At 40.6% G+C, this 22727-nt stretch overlaps 1 protein-coding gene across 5 annotated transcripts in view; it reads right to left on the minus strand.

Moving 5' to 3' along the window:
* The window catches only part of COL21A1 (collagen type XXI alpha 1 chain), a 97838-nt gene that overhangs the window by 41389 nt on the left and 33722 nt on the right, over positions 1 to 22727 (minus strand). For all 5 annotated transcript variants that reach the window (XM_044421539.1, XM_044421541.1, XM_044421540.1 and 2 more), the window contains 11 exons: positions 22001 to 22174; positions 21337 to 21414; positions 20702 to 20710; positions 19886 to 19969; positions 17974 to 18036; positions 6358 to 6411; positions 6176 to 6229; positions 3816 to 3869; positions 2857 to 2910; positions 1128 to 1181; positions 964 to 1017 (listed from right to left, as the gene is read on the minus strand). In XM_044421539.1, coding sequence (XP_044277474.1) covers positions 964 to 1017; positions 1128 to 1181; positions 2857 to 2910; positions 3816 to 3869; positions 6176 to 6229; positions 6358 to 6411; positions 17974 to 18036; positions 19886 to 19969; positions 20702 to 20710; positions 21337 to 21414; positions 22001 to 22174 — 732 coding nt within the window. The remainder of the gene's footprint in view (positions 1 to 963; positions 1018 to 1127; positions 1182 to 2856; positions 2911 to 3815; positions 3870 to 6175; positions 6230 to 6357; positions 6412 to 17973; positions 18037 to 19885; positions 19970 to 20701; positions 20711 to 21336; positions 21415 to 22000; positions 22175 to 22727) is intronic.

The raw sequence follows: 22727 nt of genomic DNA on the forward strand, positions 1-22727 counted from the left end.
CTCACCCACTCCGCAAATAAGGACTGTATTTGGATCATTCCACACAGCAACATCCCCATGTGTACGACCACACTGAGGCCAAATTGTACAGAGTATGGGTTTGCTGTGCAACAAAGTATTCCTCTTATTGTTTCCAAGAATAAATATGTTTTTGATTTTTTTAAGAAAACAAGGAAGACTCCAGCAGAAATCTCCAAAGTTGCCTCGCTTGTTAAAATCCTCTGATTTTGATTACAATAAGACCAAAGTAAAGTGATGTTTTATAGAGAGCAGATGTTAAAAGGCAAGCTGACAAAATTTTCCTCCAGCAGAAATTAGAGACTACTGCTTTTATAGTTAAAAGTAACTTGAAAAAAGTGCTGTAAGCGCCTTTTCCTGTTCTGTTTTAGAATCATCTTGGAGTAAATGGAAAATGTAACTCTCCCCGATCAAAATCACACACTAAAAATAGGATTTAAAATAAAATATTGACCTCCACAGCAATAGCTGGAAACATGGCTTGCTCGGATGATCCTCCACCACATGCTCTTCCTCTTTCTGTTTCTCATCTGCAGCCAGGGGTGCCACTGGTCATGCAGACAAAATGGCACCAAGCACAGAAAAAGAGGGCGGTTTGCATGCTTCAGGGATTTCTGACAGAGGAAAGTGGAGGCCAGGGGACAGGGTGGAGAGCACAGGAGGAAAAAACCCCACAATCGGATTTCAAGCCCTTTAGAAAGATTTCGTGAGGAGGATGGGAAGCATGGCTGGTGCTAAACCACATGGCTCTCCTTGCTCTTTCTTTCAGTGCATGGAGGGGGTGCTTTGAGACTCCTTTATGGGTTAAATTGCTGAGGTTGGCCTTCCTTTCTCTGGCAAGAAGTCCCCTGCCCTCAACATCCATGAATACCTGTGTGCAGATGTTTATACATTACACTAATTATATATAGTATACTGTTTGAATACACCCAGTATTTCAAATACCTTAAAACCTGGGCTTCCAGGTATGCCATCCTTTCCATTCCTCCCAGGATCCCCCTGTGATAATATAATTAAGATGCTGTTATTTTCCAGAATGTAATAAGAGTACAGTAAAAACAAAAACAGTGGTGGGGAGGGTGACAGGTCAAAATCCAAAACAAACTTACAAGACGGCCAGGCATTCCTGGAAATCCCAGTGCACCCTTTTCCCCTTTTGCACCCTGTCAAAAGAACAGAGAAACCGCTATGTTCTTGCCCGATGGCCAAGAGTGTCTTCAAAGGTTCTTTGCTGGGTGCTGCTGTCCTTATGTGTGCAACCAGGAAAGAGCTTTCTCTATAGTGGTCCCAATCTGTGGAATGCCTTCCTCATGCAGAACGGCCTGTATACCTTCAGGTGCCTGGTAATGGCCTTCCTCTGCATGCAGGCATTGAAACTTTAACATGTTGACTCACCGGTATTTTGAGCATTTCAGTATGTTGATATGTTCACTGTATTTATCGCCTTGGCTGTTAGGTTATGGCTGTTTGGGGTTTCTTTGCTTTTAAATAATTGCTAAGCACCCCGAGGGCATCTGCTCATTGCATGGAACATAAGAGGGAAACATACAGACATAAAATGCAAGACAACTCCATTGTTGGAGCCACAAGCCAGCATGTCAACACCATCTGTTAAAATTCCAGAGGTGCTGCTGTGCTTCTCACTGTGGCTGCTGCAGCATATACTGGGCCACCACTCACAAACCTGGGAAGGTTGCACTGGACAGCTAACTGGTATGGAGGGGGAGGAAAGTGAGGCAAGCTCAAGGCACAGCAGGATGACCTAAGGGAATACAGAGCTCCTGCCAAGAGCAAGGTAGAACTCGTTTAGGGGAGAACAGCTTGGCTTTCTTCCCTTTGAGTGAAATGTTGTAAGGTACACAGGGAGCCCAATCATGGGCTATGGTAACAGCATACGGAATCCAGTCAATCAACCAACCAACATTAGTTGTGCCTACATTTCAGATTTGCTATGAAGTAAATCTGTATTGCCTGGCTGGCTAATAGACATGAGTGTACATTCTCCCCAGAAAGGAATGGAATCTCCCAAAATCAAAAATCACTTGGCTAATTTCTAAATTCATCTGAGGTATAGGACCGCCCCCCCCCCCACACACACACACCAATTCCCCCCAAAACACTTGGATCACACCAGAGTAGGAGCAGCGGGGGCAGTGGGGTGGCATGCAGAGAGGGAGAAAGCTCTGTGCCTGCACCCAGCCCACTGGCACCCCGGGTACTGCAGAACAGCCTGCAACCTTTTTATTTTGCCAACATTTTAACACGGAATTGGTTTTATCTTTGATTTTATCATTAATGGTAGGATGCAGCGTGCTGTTTGTTGATATGTTGTTGTTTGTTTGTTGTAAGCAATCCAAAGACTCTGGCATATAAAAACTTTAAACAAACAAATAAGAGCAAAAGGGCAGGTGGTCAGTGGGAAATGTGGCCACAGCACTGGGTGCAGGGGAAGAGGTGGAGCTCTCTCTTGCCCGCTCCCCATGCACAGCACCAGTGCTCCTGTCCCCTGCACCCACGGGGAGGGAGGGGAGCCAAGGAGTCTTCTCCGGCTCATACATGAATCTGCCAAAGATTTGGGGGTTGTAAAGCTCACTATGGCAGGCCTTTATGAGTCCCCAAAGGTCGGGGTGGAGAAAGGGGAAGGCCTGTGGCTCAGCAAAAGAGCACTGCTTTGCATCCAGAAAATGCTCAGAATCTTGTGATAGGGCCAGAAAAAGTACAGCCACTGCCAGTCAGTGTTAATAATATTGGGATAGATGGACCAAGGGCCTGACCAGTAGAAAACAGAATGTGCCCCATATCTCTAGTAGTACTGCAGAACATTAAATTCAGACTTGCCTTTTTCCCATAAATTCCTGGTAGTCCTTGGTCGCCTTTGAGTCCTTTCTCACCCTTGATCAAAATGCATATACAGAGATTACTTTGATTTTGATATTTGAGAAAGGAAATGACACAATACAGAACATGTCAAATGTAGCACCCTATTCGGGGTGACAGCAAAAGCAATGCCTTAAGTGGTAAGGGTATGGTTTAAAATGAACACATAAATGCTTTCCTGGAAGCAAATGCCTCAAGTTGCAGCAAGCATAAATTGCACATAATCCCATTGTTTTCAATAGGTCTATTCTATATAGGAGCAGCAACAGATGCAATGCCTCCACCACATTTTAGGATGTGTACTTTTCTTCATCTTTTAAAGCCTAGATTCTTTTAAAAAGTAAGGTATCACCAATGAACTGTTGGGGTCATTTGTAATCATTTAGAACAGGTTCAATGGAAAAAGGTTAGATTCAAAGTGAATGCAGAGGGTGTCAGAGGTGTAATCAGATATGGAGCAATCAGACAAGTATTTTACTGGGGAAAAACTTTGGGTTGACGTTAGGCGACACAGTGACTGTCAGCCTTGTTTAAGTCATCGGATTGATATGAAGAGAGTAGACCAGTTTCCCAGATCTGGGCAGGAGCTATACTGAGCAATGGCTCACTACTCACAAAACTTTGGCTATTGAGTGGTACAGCAATGTTGCTGCTGATCATCATCCTCATCCTCATCCTCCTCTCCCAGCCTCACTGATGAAACAGATGGCTGCCTAACACTGGATGGGCAGAAGATGGCCACTCTTACATGAACGCTCACTTGCTGAACGGGATCGCTTGCTTATAATACTGGGCAACCTTTCAAACCAAAGTACCTGGACCAGCTGCCACAGCAACTTACATATTTTATTTTTCACTTGAAAATCCCTTGATACTTTTTAACATCCTACCCATTTTTACAAGAAGCATTTGGTTTGAACCTTAGATGCCGGCATCCCATGTAATCCAGGGAAACCTGGAAGACCGCGTTCACCCTAGAAAAAGAAAAGATCTATGATGCAACTGAGCAAGACAGAAAAAAATACAAGCGGCAAGAGGTTCTATGATCCATAAGGTTTGGCATTCACAACCACATTCTCTAATCCAAATACTCCTTCAGCCTCTCACTCATCCTACGATATAATTCAGTAAAGAGCCCCTAAATTCTTTCAGCTGGTCATGACTCACAGATTCTTCTGAACTAATTAAGCTACAGCCATTCATTCTTAGGAACTGAGAAACCAGTATAGAGAATCAGATCCAAAATCCAATACTCTGGCTTGACAAAAAGCTAGAAAATCATCAGGGGCTCATATATCTGCCAGATACGGCTCCCAACAACAGCACTTTGAAACCGGCCAGGAACAAACTAACTGGAATGCACAAAAGCATAGAGCTATCCAGGGTTCAGGTTGCCCCCAGGCTCATAAAGATTCAACCCAGGTACAGCCTGTCATATCAGATGTATATTATGGCTGCACTGAAGAACATTCATATAGGCACCATGCATTTCGGGTGCATGTATTAAGAAAACAATTTACGATGAATTGTTTGTAATTGTTACTTATGTCTATGGGATTGTGTATGGAGAAAGTTTATTAGGTAGCTCTGTTTATGAGTTTGGCTTCCGTACTGTTCCCTACTGTCATTGCCAGATGTTAAATTTCCACACACACACAAAGAGAGCAAGCAAGTTTTTTAAACTACTGCTGATGATAATTTATTTTCAAGCTCATCTTGATCTATTCCAACAAGACAGCTGAATTATATCTTAGCCACCACCTGATGTGAAGCAGCATTAAGAGCAGTTGATTGCACCAGCAAGCATATTAAAAATCAGCATCTGGACAGTTACCAAGTTTTTAGTCACATCCTCTGAAATACAGTTCAGAAGGAGTGCTTTAAATGCAATCCACTGAAAATGTACTGTAAATAATGTTATTATGATAGAAAAGTACGAAAAGTTTCTACATGTCCCACACTGGTATTCTGTATCACCATCATCTTACGCATCCAAGCCTAATATAACAAACAAAGAGCATTCAACTCAGGGGCTCCACGTGTGAGTTCAGACATTAATTTGTTGGCTGGCTTTGAGCTAAATCCTATTGGCAACCTACATCACAGGAAATGAAGAAGTAAAAACATCTGATCCAAAGGCTCCTTGTACATCTAGGAGTAATGGTACAGCTAGGACTGGACCTTGGGGCAAAATCTACATCACCACAACCTAGCCCCATTCCCCAGTGATCACCCATTGATATGTTGGAGGTGGGTTTAAAATGCAAAACTGCAGACACCCAAAATATATCAAGGCTGGCAAACTGCTGTGGTTTTGTTCTGATGTATCAGGAATTCAGGAGCAATTGTGACACATGGATCAGCAGTTGTGTGAAAGAAGAAAAGCAGGTGCTTCCCAACTGAAGGAACACTCCTGGCTACATAAAGGTGTGCAGCAGAACTACATCTGGCTCATTACCTAGCTGCATTAGGACTTCTAGGTGCACTAATGTTCATGAAAAGGCCCCAGGTGCTCACACACCAGAAACACTGGGGACATTTTAGGTACAAATCTTAAATGCACCTGTGGAGCTAAATCTGACATTTTTCAGGACTTGGAATCACATGCTTATCAGGAGCTTAATGAACACATTCGAATTAGTCAACAACTTCAGTACTTTGTAAATGGAAAAGAGCTATCTAAAGTAGTAGAAGGATCCTATGCCATACCAAAGTATGCTACGCTATACAAAAAACACATTGCAGAAAATTCAGATGCTCCAGTTTTCCTTAAATGCAGAATGAGGTTTTAAAAACAAAGTCTTTAAAGCAATTCAAGCAACACTCACATTGACACCTTTTTGCAAAGTGTAACTTAGAAAGATGTGTTCAAATAAGTAGAAATGTTAAAGATACAAACCTAGCTAACCTTTAATTGTGATTTGTAAGGATGCAAAGGCATTTTAGAGTCAAAATCCAAAAATGGGGGGGGGGGGGTCAAGAAATCCTTATGGGAAGTAATATAAGCTAAACAAAGGCACATATTACACAATGTAGTACAGATCTGACAGGCATTAAGGCCATGTATGGAACAGTTGGGACATTGATTTGTTATGGTTATAATAATGCTTTAGGGTTAGACAGGAAAAAAGATCTACAACCTTCAGCATCCCACAAGCTTGGTTTAGTGCTTGGAGCATACTGGGAACTGAACAATATTTTTCTGCCTAAACTTGCATAGGATTTCAGTCTTCGTAAGTTTCTGTTTATGAAAAGGAAGAGATATTAAAACTACTCGTACCTTTGTCCCATCAGACCCAGGTTCACCCTTCAAGCCTGGAGAGCCACGTGGCCCCTAGCAAAAAATGATCAGACATTACTAACTTTATCAGCCCATTATGAAACCATCATTCATCTACACTTGGAAGGATTAGTGTGTAAGCATTAGATCTTTGTACTGCAAAAAAGGGGTGGCAAACTTACTTGAATCCCTGGGGGTCCTGGAATACCTGGAGTTCCAGCTCTCCCTTGGTGGCCCTAAGAAGAGAAATCAAAACATTAAACCGATATATGCTTGAAAAGTTTGCCTTTAGTGATTTAAAACATTATTATAATTGTCAGTTCCACATATTCATGAAGTGTTCATGACAGTTCTTAGGAAGTTTTAGAAATGATCACCAGCAATAATGCTAAATTACTTTTTTATGATCAGGCTATGAGTTAGAAAGCAATCACACTGCAGCTTCCCCATTACTGGCTGGTGAATGCTGGTAACTGCAGCATTTACTTCTGCCTAAGTATGCATAACACTTTTGAATTGACCCATCATTTTAATCGTTGAATAGTAGATTGATTTTAGACTGGTGTTTATTGTATGATGATTGGTTGCTGTGGATCAGTTTTGTTGTTTATATTTTCAAATTTCCTATTAGTATTATGTATATGTTTTGGGTGTATGGTTTTGCTCTTCTAAGTGATGCGCACTGTTGTGTGAGGGTTCACTAAAGAACGGTATAAAAACTTTAAATAATAAATGAATTTTTCAGAGAATTGAAGAAAATAGGGAATTGCCAGAGACAACACTGTAGCCACATGACTTTCATGGGAGGGAAAAACATGGAAGGTGCCCCAAATATGAACCCAGCAGGCTGTCTACTTACAGCCATTCAGAGACTGTTTCAAAAAGAATTCACTGTTTTGTTAGTTTCCTTTTCAAACCAAGGAACACTGTTGAGAAAAACAGACCACATCAGACCACTGACAGCTGCATCCACTACCTGAAGCAAATGCACAACACAGAACACTGTGTGTACCACAAGCAAAGAGCAAGTACTCACACATCCACTGAAAGGGTCATTGTGGGCAAACCCAGCTTTGCATAGGATGGAATACACCTTAGTTTGATATATTGGATGTTTTTCCTAGAGTTATGCAGCTGTCAGTTAAAAACATTGTGCTTGCCCATCTGAGTGAAGTCACAGCCGGGGTATCTCCTGCCATGGTGGATTCCTATAGCCTCCAGGGGAACAGCTCTGTCCACTCCATCCCCTTGAGGGGGACTTCCAACAGCAAGAGGGAGGGGTGGGCAGACACCTCTGTGTTACATGTGACTTCAAAATGTGCCAGCCATACAGTTATGTGCTGGTTACACAAGCATGCCATTAAAAATGGTTAAAATATGTTTTGACGTGCACAAATGACTCTGAGATGCATATCCCTTGGGTCCCCCTTAGCATGCACACCAGGGTTAGGTTTCACAGTCTTGGCATTATGGTGCCAAGAGATGCCATCCCTAACCCTAACCCTACCACTAACACTAATTACATTCACAAAATTGCAAAAGGCTATCGTGCCATAAATGGTTGTATATTCTGTAATGCTCATTCAAGCTAAGCTGCATCTCATGCTTCCTGGTAGCAGGAGAGCAGTACCAATTCCATATGCACAAATCTCTAGTATAGATCAGTATCCCTTCCCAGGTAAGCATGACCTGTTACCATTCTCGAACCATTAATATTTGTGGTCAAAGATAAGGCAAGCTTGAATATGCACTTTGAGATCTGACGGTGCAAATGACAGTGACATTTCAGACCTATACCTTCTCGTGCATAAAGCATCCGAAGGAGTGAAGCAATTTGGTAATCATATTGTTAGGAAGAAAGATGTCCTTAAATGCCATGCCATGTTTGTAAAGAAAAAGCAAGTCTTAAGAACTGTGGTGAAAGCCAGGAAATTCTCAGATTTTCTAGGACAGCATCTGCAAAAGTGGGATCATTACTACAATCCCAAAACACAGCCAATCCTGGGGTGGAAAGATGGGTCATAAAAATTAAGAAATATTTTCATCCTTCACAAAAATAATATAAGTTGCAAAACCCCCCTTTTAGCCTTTGTCTTTAAAATGCTGCTAATGTATCTGGCTTTTAGACAAAGTACATTGTGTAAAGAAGATTCATCTTTAGGTCATGAACAATAGGAAAAGCACAGAACTGCTGGACAGAACATCAGTAACAATATCCTGCAGCAATTTTGTTAAAGGAAATGCTGGCACCAGCAGAAAAAAGTGCTTTATTAGGTGAGACATTTGATATTATTTTAAGAATGTCAAGAACAATAATCCATGTGTAGAGTTGGCATCTGGATATCTCAGCAAAGCCAGTTCTGCCAGGCCATTTTTGAAGTTGCAAACTCCTTAACTGGACACCAGGAAGGAAGAATAAATATTTTATGAAATTATCATGTGCATCATTTCATAAGGTCAAATTCTCCCTTTTAAAAAAGTCAGTTTGGACACCTAAGTTCCCAATATGCAGGTCAAGAATAATTTCATTTGCCCATGTTTTCCAGATAAGTCGTGTTTTGCTTTTTAAAAAAGGAGTGAAACAGGCTACCCTCTTTTTTTAAATGGCCATATCATACTTTCTGACATACTGAAGCAGCCTATGGAATAGTCAAGAGCCTTTGAGACTGCATCGCAAAGAACCTGAGCAGAACAAAATCTGAATTTCCATTTAAACTGATATGTCTAACACCTGTACCTATTGGTACCACCTTCTTGGTGTATGAAATTGTTTGTTTATTTATTTAAAGCAGCTATACACTGTCTCATGTAAGCCTTTGAAGGTGGCTATAACATTTAATTAAGTGTTAATTATAAGCTAAATTATAAGCAATAACTATTACTTTTATTATTTTCACTTAAAAGAATTCCTACATTTACTGCTAAGATCTCCAGTCATAAGTCTATACAGTTATGCACAGTTCAACAAAGCAGGACCAGACTGTATCAGGAGATCTCTGATCAGATTTCTAAAATAAGACTAATAATCAGTGTGTATTGGAAGAGGGAGAGAATAATTGGAGCTACCCTGCTAGGAGAAGGAGGGATTAATAAAGTCCCATGCTATCATTTTCTTGAATCTGCTTGCCCCCAAAGTCGATCCTTGTGCATGAGTCACAAATTGGCATCCAAGGAATAAAGTCTGCTCAATACTCAAATCAATATTTATGACAACAGGAAAGCACAATTGAATCCACTTGTGCTTTTTAATTTTCAAATTATCTATTCATTTTATCCTCCATGAAAATCTTCTCAGTCTGCTTCATGTAAATACTCAAATGGGGATTTGTGGCTGATGACCCCCACTGTTTACCAGTTCCCATGTCCCTGTGAGAATATATCCCCATGGAAAGTCCTCTCTGTATTCATGGAAGGAAAATGGCTCTAATCCAATGGAATATTCCATAGTATTTAAAGGCCTATTAGATGTCTCTTGCGTGCTTTATTAGAACTTCCCACATTAGGAGAGGCATCTAATATCAGACCACGTAGCAGGAGTTTTTTTTATCACAGCATTTCTCTCCCTTTTATACTGATTCAATTATAGCAAAGGGAGACACTCAGAGGAATAATTCTTTTTACAGCCCATTTATTAACAAAAAGGAGAAAAATACTTGGAAGTAAACTCTGCTGAGTTCAATGTGTACTTGACAGCACAGCCTACGAGGGATGACTCATGGGATCACAAAGTTCAATATGCTTAAGTGTGTTTAGGATTGCAGCCTACATGTAGCAAATGACTCATAGGAGGATTGACTTGAATCAGTGAGACAGACATCCCTCTCCTAATCATTTCTACAAAAGAAAAAACCCAGTGGATTTACTTCCTAATGAGTGAATATAGGATTGCAGCCTGACACCTAATGATCTGTGTGGGCAAACAGCCATGAAGTACTGTTCAGTAAATAAACATCCCAAGCCTTCAGACATAGTATTCTATAAGCAGTTACCAATATCTTTTCTATGGACTTGCACATAGGTTGCACAAGCGGTACTATGGTATGTATGCATGTATGTATGTATTTTTATGCCATCCATTAGCTGAAGCTCTCTGGGTAGTTCACGAGAATTAATCAAATAATTAAAATGCAAGTGCAAACACCATATAAAATTCCAATGCACAATTTTAAAACAGCTAAAAATTTCAATATAGACAATATAGAACAGTTTAACATCTAAAACAATTACCTTTAAAAACCAGACCTGACTAAAGAGCAGATATAGCCCATCATATGCCATTAAAAGTCTGGGAGAACAGAGCAGTTTTAATCTGATGCTTTATAAAAGCAAGACAATTGGAATGTCAGCGGAGAGACCATTCCATACCTGAGAGGCCACCACTGTAAAGCCCCTCCTCCTTGTGTCCTCTTTCTAGGTCTCCCTTGGAGACTGCAGTCAGAAAAAGGCTTCAGATGAAGATCAAAGGGGTCCAGGTAGACAGAGGCAGGATATGGTTAGGGTTGGTATTGCGGTCCCAAGTCACATCTCAGTGACATTATAAATCAGCCACCCCCAGGTTATGCTTTCTGGACTGTGGTTCTCTTACTGGGAGACTGGATATGAGGAAAACACCGTGTCTGAAGGGCTGCACAGCCGGTTATGCCCTTCCAGCAGCAGCACCTTTGTAAATGGAAGCTGGTGCTGAGAGGCAGGGTGCTTACAGCATGGAATGTCCTCCTGTGCTTGCAACACAAATGCTCACTCTGGTGTCTCCATGATCCAGGGAGATGGTGTGCTATGTTTTGTTTTGCATTGTTTCTCTTCCTCCCACCCCACATCTTTAAAAACAGGAGCAGAAAAGTTGTGTGGTAACAAAGATATTGCACTGCATTGTGCTTTGCATTTTCTGCTCAGGTATGGAAGTCAAGTAGGGCTTGGAACCCAAAATATAGAACTGGGTTCCAAACATATGTACTAGATTTCATCCTGATATCAAAATGGTCCCCAAGTGCCAATAAAAACTGCCATACATACTGGAGAGCCAGTCTGGTGTAGTGATTGGACTGGGGACCCAGAAGATCTGGGTTCTAGTTCCCACTTAGCCATGGAGCTCACTGGGTGACTTTGGGCTAGCCCAACCTACCTTACAGGGCTGTTGTTGTGAAGGTAAAATGGGGGTATGCAAGTCACCTTGGGTTCCTCACAAAAGGAAAAAAGTCAGGATCTAAATGAAATCTAACAGCATAATAAAACAGCAGAAACATAGGTTGGGCCCAGTGATGGCCGTCCACACACACGGCACAAACTGCTGGGAAAATGGATTTCTCCTCTCCTGCTGCCCCACCATTTGCACCTCTGGTCTCTGCTCTGGAGAATTTGGGGGCCCCTCTGGATGAGATCTGGGCAGAGTGCAAGGCCTGCAGGTTGCAGAGAAGAAAGGAAAGTCTGACTACACCGTATTGGATTTAACTGCATATATGACATTCAGAAGAGGCAACTGTGTAGGTAGTCAAAACAAAGTCCTCTCTTTCTTCAAATAATCATAATCTAAGACCAGTGAACACTAAACCTTAGTATTTGTTTGAAACTGAAAACAAGTTCAGCACAGTGTCCCTAGACTAGGAAGAGTTATCTGGGGAATGACTAGGTCCCATTGAAAACAATGTTGCTCTCAACAGTCTAGTTCCATAGCTCTGAAGTATCCTATGCACCTGAACAAAGAAGAAAGCTTACTCTCTTTCTGAGGAGTAAAAGAGACTAGGGTTTCCATCTTAGTCAAGAGTAACTTTAAGTTGGTTCCTGGGTTCAGTTCACAGGTTCTCAGTGCCCCTCTCATTTTCTAGAATACTTTTTAAAACATCGTTTTCCATACTCAGAAAAATGTGCAGCTTGGTAAATTGTGACTCATATAAGGAAAATATACAGAAGTGCCAAATTTCAGGGATACAGAAATGGTTTATTTTTCCTCCGTGGTTCATTATGCTGTGATTTATATCATTACTAGGAAGATATGACCAAAACTAGGAACAAAAAAGCTACAGCAAACATGTGGATTTCAGCTTTCAACAATACCAGGAATGTACCTTCCACTTACCACTAATGGCAAAAGGCTATCCTATCATAGCCCAATAAGTAAAACTACACTATGGTGTCTATGCCAGAAATATCTTCTCACAGCCCAAGAGGGAAGACAAGACTAAACAGAGGCTCACAGCTGTGCAAGTCACCTGTACCAAAACTATGGTTTATCATAGAAAGTTTCTGCATTCCTTGAAACCAAAAGTCATTTACCTTCCCTGTACTGGATCAAAAACATACTAATTCTGAGACACACAGAAAGACGGCTGTCGAAATGAAACGCATGGTTTGCATAAAACCAGATCTAGTGCAAAAAAATGCATTTTTGTTGCAATGAAAAAATACATGTCCTTTTTAGTAAGGAAACTAAACCAGTATAGGCCAGATAAATCTGACTGCAACTGCACAAAACTACCTTCAACAGACAGCAAGTCCTGTTATTTAATAAGGGCAATGGTTTATTCACAATTGCTCTCACTGCTTGAGCTCAAGGTTCAAAGAGACAAAACAATCTTCTCCTTTGCATGTTCTTCTCTCCCTCCTAGGCAATAAGGACTGTTTGCATTCTGTCTATGGCACCCTTGAACATTTGTCGCACTAAGCCCTCTGGGCTATTAGGGTGGTATATAAATGCAAATAATAATAAATAAATAATAAATAAGCAGGCTCTCTCCTATCCAGGACTGCAAACTTGATTCAGACCTTGGTTTAAAACTGTTATTAAGAGAAGGAGCCATGATTAGCTTTGGAAGTAGACATGGCATGGCACTAAATCACAGTCAAAGCCAAAGAATTGAAGGAATACTGCATTTGAGGCAGTGAGAAAGAGGATGAAAGTCCATAGCTCACACCTGATAATTAACAGATTGGCAGCTTTAAGTCTTCACTAGGTATACAGAGAAAGACCATCACAGATATATTAATGGCCTCATATCTGGGTCTATGACCGCAAACCTAACATTATAATACAAGATTGCCAAAATAAAGCTCTTTGGGAAAGAATAACACTTAAACTAAAATTGGAAAGTAATATAGCGTTCAGTCTCCCTGCTTTGTTATTAATGGCATGCCATCTTTTAAGGCAAAATAAATTCCAGCTGGATTCTGAAGAATGGGGCTGGATGGCCATGGCTCAGTAGCAGGACATGCTCTTAAGTTCATTCTCTGGGAAAGAAAGGGGAGGGCAGGCCATGGGTCCAAGAGGTGGGATGAGGGAGACCAATTACACAAGTTTAGTACACACGGAAATATATACTGCAGAAACGCAATGTATAAAAAGGTTCTGATATAACTGGTCTGAAAATATGATGGCAGAAATATTGTGAGGTCGTTGGTTTTGGGTACACAGCTTATGACCCATCTGTAAGTCAGACATTACAAGGCCATTGATGCTTCTAGTGAACATTCCCCCTCCCCTCCCTTGGGCCTGCAGTTTAAGATGTGCTTTACTGAGAAACTGAATCTTCTTGCATTTAGTGGACTTTTAGACCTCACTGATACGGGCTAAAGGCAGACAGAGTTGGCTGTTTGTTCTATTTTGCAGCTTCCATTTTTAAAGTGAATTGTTTGCCCCTGAAATTTATGCACATTTCACTGACTCAAAAAAAAAAAAAAAAAAAAAGTGCACATTGCAGCCTGCTTTAAAAGCAAAGGAACACAGGTTGGCTCAGTTCACACCAGGGTGAGTCAATGCCTTGGGTTGAGAGTCAGGAATCCAGGGGTGTCCTCTTTGCACATCCCTACCTGCAGCCCGCAGGTCACACTGTTTGCATCCTTGCAGTGTATGACGTATGCTGTCCAGGGAAACTGCCTGGTACCCGTTTTGTTGTCTTTTCTGTGCCAAATACTTGTTTTATTCACATAGGGTGCTTTGGAAGGGATTGTCAGTAGTTTGCTACAGTTTTTTGTCATGCCTGACTGCTTTTGCCATTTTAACACCGAATTTTCCTGTTGAGCTTTTACTGGGGTTTATTGCTCCGTGTGTCAGTCTTTGGTGGAAAGTCTAAAATGAAGGCCCATACATGTGCATGTACATAGGCTTTCCTTGTGATGGCTAAGCCCTGCACTTTCATGAACCTTTCCAGCCCTCCAGCAAATATTTTATTTATTTATTATTTATTTATTAAAACATTTCTATGTCGCCCCATTTGCCGAAGCCTCGGGGCAGCTCACAACATAAAATTAAAATACAAGAAATAACAATATAAAATATAATATAAAATATTATATTTTATATAATATAAAATATGTGGAATTCAGGGACCAGAGACTGCAGGGGTGCCTCACCCCCTGCCCCCCGGTGTGCTTCTTAGCAAGCTGCCTGTGCACAACCAGTATCATGGACCAGAAGCTACTGTCGGAACACGATATGGAGAAACAGGTTTCTCATAGGCAAAGGCATCAGACAAGGGTATATTTTATCTCCCTCTCTGTTCTTTCTGTACACTGAACATATCATAAAGGAAGCTGGATTCAGATCAGAGGTAGCAGGAGTGAAAATTCATGGAAGGTATCAAATGGTCTAATATATGCAGGTGATAACATATTACTTGCAGAAAGCAACAGCATACTGAAACAACCTCTGATGAAAGTGAAAGAATAAAGTGAAAAAGCAGGACTTCAGTGAAACATCAAGAAAACAAAAATCATGTCTACTGAAAGATTACATTAATTTTATCATGAACAATGAAGAAAGTGAAACTTTAAACAGATATTGTATACCTTGGCTCAATCATCAATTTAAAGGGAAGCTGCAGCCAAGAAATTAGAAGACTTGGAGAGGCAGCAATGAGGGAACTAGAAATGATCAGCAAGTTTAAGGACATTTTGCTGGAGACCAAAGCCAAGATCATCTGTGCTATCACTATGCACAGGTGTGAAAGGTGGACAGTGATGACAGCTGACAAAAATGATGTGTTTAAAATATGGTTCTGGAAGATAGCTTTGGTGAATACCTGGGACTGATAGGAAGGCAAACAAATGGGTCCTAGATCAAGTCAAGGCAGTACTTTCCCTGGAAGCAAAAATGATTAAACTGAAGCTGTCATACTTCCGGCACATCATGAGGAGGAGGAGGAGGAGGAGGAGCAGCAGCAGCAGCAGCAGCAGCAGCAGCAGCAGCAGCAGCATCCCAATATGAGATGGATGAATTCCATAAAGGAAACCACAGCCTTGAGTGTATAAGAGCCATGCTGTCAAAGACAGGATATTTTGGAGGGCACCAATCCATAGGGTCACCATAAGTTGGAGATTACTTAACAGCACATTGACAACAAACAAAAACACATGAAGTGGCTTCATTTTCTACTGGAGGATATTTCAGCATTTTGGTGAAATGGAGGATGTATAATTTAGATGAAATATACAAGTAAACCCATACAAACTTGAAACCATTTTTTAAAAATAAGCACTCATTCTGCTAGCTATGAGCTCTGTTTAAACCCTATTCCAAGGTTTCTGATTCAAATTCTTGGACTCTTCCCCAGTGTAATCCTCAGTACGTGGAAATGTGTATTTTTGGTATTATTTCTCTTCATACTAGTACTGTGTCAGCATCCAAAGGGAACCACCACAGTAATTTCAACCATCTGCTGTACTTACGAACATGGCCAAAATGTAGCTAAGCAACCAAAATAAGAAATTTGGACATTTTATAAAGTGTAACATTGAGATCTCCAAGTAATTGGCAATATTCCCAAGATTTATAGTTTCCAGCAAACATGTATCTAAACTTTTCCATAAAATGCTGATACAGAAACTAAATATACCACTACCAACATAACATAAGGTTCTAACCAGGAATATATTTTGAAACACATAAAAATCACGGTGTAGATTATGGGCAAAAATACTGTACCTTAGGTGGCATTAACAACATTAATGATCATGTTGCCTAACTTTCGGTTTGAGAAGAATGTTTTTGGAAACATTCTAAAGGCTTTGAAGAATTAAAACCAAATTATTTGACTATATTATTGCCAATCTTAAAAGAAGCTGTACAGTTCTTAGCCTAAAGTTCTGATCCTATTTCAGCATTTTAGTTTTCCCCAACTTTAATTACCTGGAAAAATTACCTTATTTAGTTATTTAGCAAACTTATATGCCGCCCCATTCGCTGAAGCCTCGGGGCGGCTTACAAACATAAATAAATAAATATCATTAATACAATTATATAAAATTGGAGACATCCTAGCCAAAGTTGTTAAAATCAATAAATAAAATCAACAATTAAAATGATGTTTAAATTAAAAGGTCTTGGCCTGGCACTGAAAAGCAAATAACGACGGCGCCAGGAGGACCTCTCTAGGGAGCGCATTCCATAGATTGGGCGCCACTGCAGAGAAAGCCCTCCTCCGGGTACTCACCCTCCTAATGTCCTTCACGGAGGGCTCCCGGAGAAGGGCCTCTGCCGCCAATCTCAAGGGGCAGGAGGGCACATATGGACATAAGCGCTCCTTAACTGATTTGAACCTTTAGATTGAGCCTCCTTTCTGACACTTCCACTCCTTGTGTATAGCTCCTATCTTAATGAGAACTATTCATTCAAATATTTGCCAGAACACTGAGAATATGACTTTGCAAAATTTGCTTTTATTTTGCTACCTCAAACCTCCAGCTGTTATGAAAATGCGAGTTATCATTTTGTCTAAATCCAGTTGCAATAGCAAGCCATGACTGGTTAACCATAAACAACCCATGAAACTAACCCATGGTTTGTTGTCAGGTAGTTCCCTGTGAGTTGTTCACCACAGTTTATCTCAGCAGGGTTCAGTCAACACATAAACCATGTTTCAGCAACAACCCATAGTACAACAGTAACCTATACTCAACCCACACTCAATACCTGATTATTTATGATTACCATGTTATTTCAACTCAGTTTCTCTCTCTTTCTTTAGGCTTCCTGTCCCTGGCCCCAGATGAAACCAAATATGAAGACTGCTAGGCTTATCTTGCTCAGACACCCACATTCAATGCACAGCCATCACAGGTGGGGCCAGCAGTATGGACCCACTTCCCCTTAATCAAAGCAGGCTTATCCCTTTCTCTCTGCCCCCCATAACATCCTAGGTAGACTGTGAAAGCACTGAAGTAGTATTGGACAGCCGTGATGGGCTCAATACAGCCAAACAAATGGAAGCCTAAGGCCAAACTGCATGGTACTTTAACAGAATTTTTTAATAATGTACTGAGGATCTGTCATACCCACTTCTTTAAAAGCAGTAGCCAGATGGAGAGCCCCACTATTTTGTTAATTTGTCTTTTTTAATGTTCCCGTGCAGATATCACACCTGAACTGGGCCAACACAGTATACAAAGGGTTTTTTTTAAAGGCAGAAACTTTTTTTAAAGGAAAGATGAACTAACCCTTCACCCATTTGGCATATATTCAGTTTCTCAGGCACGTTATCATATATACTTTTCTCATTTACATTTTGTACGCATTCAATAAGAGTTGGCTAAAAAAATCTAGGAAGCATAGTGCTAAGATTAGACACTGTGATGCAATAAAGTATATGTTTAAGCCAAAGGCTGCATTAATACAATCTTCCTTTGGCACATATTTCAATGCAAGGTGTGAATCTTTCCCAATTTTCCCCAGTAGGTATTGAGCAAGTTATTACTGATCCATAATCCCAATCTTTATACTGAATTATCTGTCATCCTTAATAATGTTCTGATACAATGTAAAGTTAGTTTGCATTACAATTACTATAGATGACTAAGTTTGTAGTACTCACAGGCTTACCATCTGGACCAGGTTCTCCAGGATAGCCATGGTTCCCAGGTTGTCCAGGATCACCCTGGGGAGAAGACAGACATGTTGGAATAGCAGCAAACACCTAGAGACGAGCAACAAGAGGTTGCACTCTATTCCCTGCTTTCAGTGGGGGCATTCAGACCTCCAACCAGCCCAGAACAGAAGCCCTGTACTGTGGTTCACGGTCTGCTGTGTGGAGTAGGGCGCAGACATTTTAAAAGTGGGGGAAGAAATGGAAAGGAGTAGGTTCTTTCCCAGCCTCCTGAAAACCTCCCTTGCAATAGGTTTTTAGTGGTAAAAAGCTCAAGCATGGGGCTTTGTTGTACCTTTACTGCTGGTGGGAAGCAGGAGAAAGGAAAAATAAAAGGAATAATAACCCACAACCTTTTGCAGTGTTATTTAAGGCTTGTTTCTTTTAAACAAGCCTTATATAACACAACCATGCCACCTTGGTTCAGATGACATGACAGACTGCACCCAAGCACACACCACCGCCTAAACTAGCCAACATTATTGTTATTGTAACAGCTGTGGGGATCATGCAAAACTGGGTCTTTGTCCTTCCTCATTCTATAATCTCCCCAAGCAACATGGGGAAGAGACTTTAAGCACATGGCACATATCCCTTAACCCCGATCCCCCGCTTCCAGCACTGGGGAATTTTCTAGCAGAAAAATTTTCCTGAAATCTCCCCATATAGTGCAGGGAAGGAAGGGTTTTTTTTTCTTTTTTTTAAACTAACCACACTCTTCTTCCCTCCCATTCTGAGACACCTAAGACATGTTGACATATTTTGTATGACATTCAGAAGCCAGAGATGTGCGCAGAAGATGCCGTTAACACTGACATGACCAACCTGCTTTCTCTGTGTATGTACGTCCCTCTGTGTGTGTTTCTCCTTGATGGAACATGTCATTGAACTTCAGTCACACATGCCTTTCAGGGAAAACGAAGCATGTCTGCCACCAAAGTTTTCCATCACTTTGCCTAAAGCAGCTTAAGTAAGAGCAGCTAACCATGCATCTCCTCATATCCGCTTCTGTGTATTCTCACATGGTCAAACTAGACACTATGTTCACTGCGTGGATGCAATTACCATGCGCATTTTCAAAACTGAAAGCACCAGCCACAAGGTGGCCTGGGTAGCAGCATGGCTACAGCAGTGGCGGGAGGGGTGCTTAAAAATCCCCTTGCGCCCTCGCCCAGGCATTGCCCCTGCGGAGTTCTCTTCCAACTCCAGTAGCTTAGAGGGCAATTTCTGACATGACAGCAGGAGAGAAGGGGTTAAATTCTCCCTCCCCAAACTCCGCAGTCCCATTTTGGAAATGCTTTTCTGAGACATGCTCTTAAATGGTGGGCTGGGGGTCTGCAAGTCAATGGGCCTATTCACTAATCTTTCATTTTTTTGGCACTTTTAGAATTTACATTTTCAAAGTCATAAAGCCTTGGCAATAAGCCTGGAGATGTTTTATGCAAGAGCTGGTCTTCACAATACAACCCTTAATCTCTCAGTGGAATACACTCTCATTGACTCTTGTACCGTCTTCACAAGATATGGCCTTGCACTTGATATTTAAGCTGTTACAGACTTTTCTAATATGCATAACTAAGTAAAACATCTGGACGGTTGATGTGAACAATGTAAGCTGCTCGGCTGGGAACTCAGTGAAGTGAATCATTTAGAATCACTGCAGCAGATCCAGGATCTTCCTGGATCCACTCATGGAAAGTATCCCAGTTTGCTCCCTCCAATCTTCACCAATAATAGACCCATGGAAAGATGAGGTTCTGTAAATGAATACAAGTCTGCTAATGTTCAAAAATGATTGCATTGTTGTCATAGAGGTAAACAAAATCAAAACACTATTACATTATATGAGAATTCTACTCACTTTGGGACCTGGTGGTCCTTGTTTTCCTGGGGGGCATATACAAGGAGGTGGTGTAGAGCCAACATCACTAGGTCCATTCAAGCACTACCAAAACCAAAAACATGTTTCAAGCCAAATGGAAACATTTTTATGTTTTAACAACTTACCCTGGCAGGGGTTTTCTTGTTTAAACCCCCACTAAAATCAAACATGCTTGCTTGTATGGCAGTGATTGTGTGATTCCAAAAAAAAAAAAAAAAGACCCAAACCCAAAACCACCACCCCACCCTAGTCTGTCCCCTTCCAGATGGACTACCGCTCCCATAATTCCACAGCCAGATATAGAAGATCTAGGTCACATCCGGAGACAACCAGGTTGGGCAGGATTCCAGTACAGGCATGTTGATGAAATCAGCAAATGGGTTTTGTTTTATGTATTTTAAATCAATAATTCCCATACTAAGTCTCCTGTGTGCCCAAGCACCAATCCATGTATACAACCTACCATGAAAATGTGTTTCAGTGTGAGAACTAAATGCTACTATTCATTCTACTATTAAATACTTTAATCTAAGTAATGCAGTACCATTTGCACTTGAAATGCAGTTTACACAATATTATTTACTTTAAAAAGAAGTACTAAACACAAAGGGAAAAAATGAAATTGTCATCATATCAAAAAGGGTTTGAACAGAAAACTTGGCTACTGCAGACAAGCAGCATGTTATCACCTCTTGCAATTACAATGAATGTCTCGTGCAAAAATAAAATTAAATTAAATTTAAAAAATCCAAAAGGAAGTTATAATACTACCTTAAAAGCCATGATTTTGCCTACCTCTCCATTCTGAAAAGAAAATAACACATTTTTAGAAGACTATTAAAATTATTTAAAATCAGCATATACAGAGAGATGTTGATGATTATATATACATATATAAAGGCACACCAAGGGCACACGTATCATCCTACAGATTGTAATCAGCCCGAGGAGTCATGTTGTTAATTAAATGATTCACTGGAACTATACCTAACATCTGCATAAAGGGAGTTTTTAACCCTTTATTCTCCAGCTTGGTGCCTCTACCTTTGTTTGGATGTCTTAGACTTCATTTCCCATCAGCCTCAACCAATATGGTCAATAGTTAAGTAATTGGGAGTTACAGCCCAAAATATCTGGAGGGCACCAGTTTAAAAGAAGGCTGCAAGAGACCCACATATGGTAGAAAAATCCATCACCATGGAACTTGCAGGTATGTTGTCCAGTCTTGTGAGTAGCAGCAGCCTGATTTTTTTAAACTCTGAGACAGCTGACAACACAGTTATGGCACACGTTTTTAAAAATGGGGAAGGAAGCTGCAGCCACTTATAGAAAACTCCTTCTTCCCCACTAGTAGATTATATTTAAAAACATGCAGCAACCCTGCCCCACCCCCTGCCCTGCAAAAAACCCCGAGTTTTCATCCTACTCACATTCCCAGGTATCTCACAGGCTGTTTCCCTGTTGTTTTGTTCTGGGTCGCAGTAGATCCGTAGCTTTTGGACATCAAACTACAATGCAAAGATTACAGACACATGACACAGTTCTTTCTGGTGGTATTTAATGAACAGATTCTCATCGGGACTTTCTCTGTGATTTGCAAATTCACTTAGGGAGCAGTCCTAGGCATGCTTAGACAGAAATCAGGCCTGTAACTCCCAGCCACATTTGCTTAGGGAACACTGAGAGTTGCAAGTTCTGGGTGTACAGTATTCGTTAAATCCGTTCCATGTTTGTTTTGCAGATTATCAGGCATCTTTTATCCCATCTGACACTCACTGAGGCTGGCGGGCTGTGGTGTGTGTGTGTGTGTGTGTGTGTGTGTGTGTGTGAGAGAGAGAGAGAGAGAGAGAGAGAGAGAGAGAGTGAGTGAGTTTAGGGATGTGTAAGAATTTCAATCACTTGGATAAATCACTTATACTAATGTATAGTAACCCATTTATTGGAAAGTAAATTCCATTAAACATAACTGGATAAATTCCATTAAATATAATTGGATATGGTCCAACTAAATCATGCTTAAGATTATGCTATATATCTAGTATTAGGTAAATGTATCTCACTTCCACATAAGTAGTATTCTGAATGGGAATATACCTGTACAGTCTCCTCTTTCCCAGAATATTTTCCTATTTGAGTTACTCCGCTAATATAGATCCCTAAAACAGGATGCAGTGGTTTCGTTTCTGTTTCTTGATCATCTATATACAATGTCACATCTGCTTCTGTTACTAAGAGACGGATTTGATGCCATCTTTCATCAAACAATGTCTAGAGAAAAAATAAGAGTGTATGGTAAATATATGTATGATTTATATATACATATTCCAAAATGGAAAAGCATTACATTACTTGCATGTAAGACTTGCATGCTGCAATTAATCTAGGATGTTATTATCTCTTATAAACTTAAAGAAATGGCCCAATATTACATCAGACTTATCTGAGAAGAATCCAAACTCTGGATTTTTCCCAGTTATTTCCTTTTGATGAAATATAATCATGTCAAGTTTCATCTTCCATCTTGTGCCTACCCAAAATAAAGCTATACCATTAATCTCCATGTTTTAATGATACAATAGCATCTATATTCTGGCATGTACAGCCTGCCTTTCTAAGTCAAAGGTTTAGTTAAGGCAGCACCAGGAATAAAACACACCAGAAAAAAGTCAATTCTAAAAGACAACAGGAAAAAAAATCAATATGGCAACTTAGACAACCATTTGGAGAGCAGCACAAATACTGCATGAGGGAGAACTGAGGCTGCTTGCCTGCAGCTAACGCCATGCCATTCTGGGTTGGTGGCAGCATTCTCCTTACTGTG

Source organism: Varanus komodoensis, unplaced genomic scaffold (genome assembly GCF_004798865.1).
Source record: "Varanus komodoensis strain SLA01 unplaced genomic scaffold, ASM479886v1 scaffold12, whole genome shotgun sequence".
Taxonomy (NCBI): Eukaryota; Metazoa; Chordata; class Lepidosauria; order Squamata; family Varanidae; genus Varanus; species Varanus komodoensis.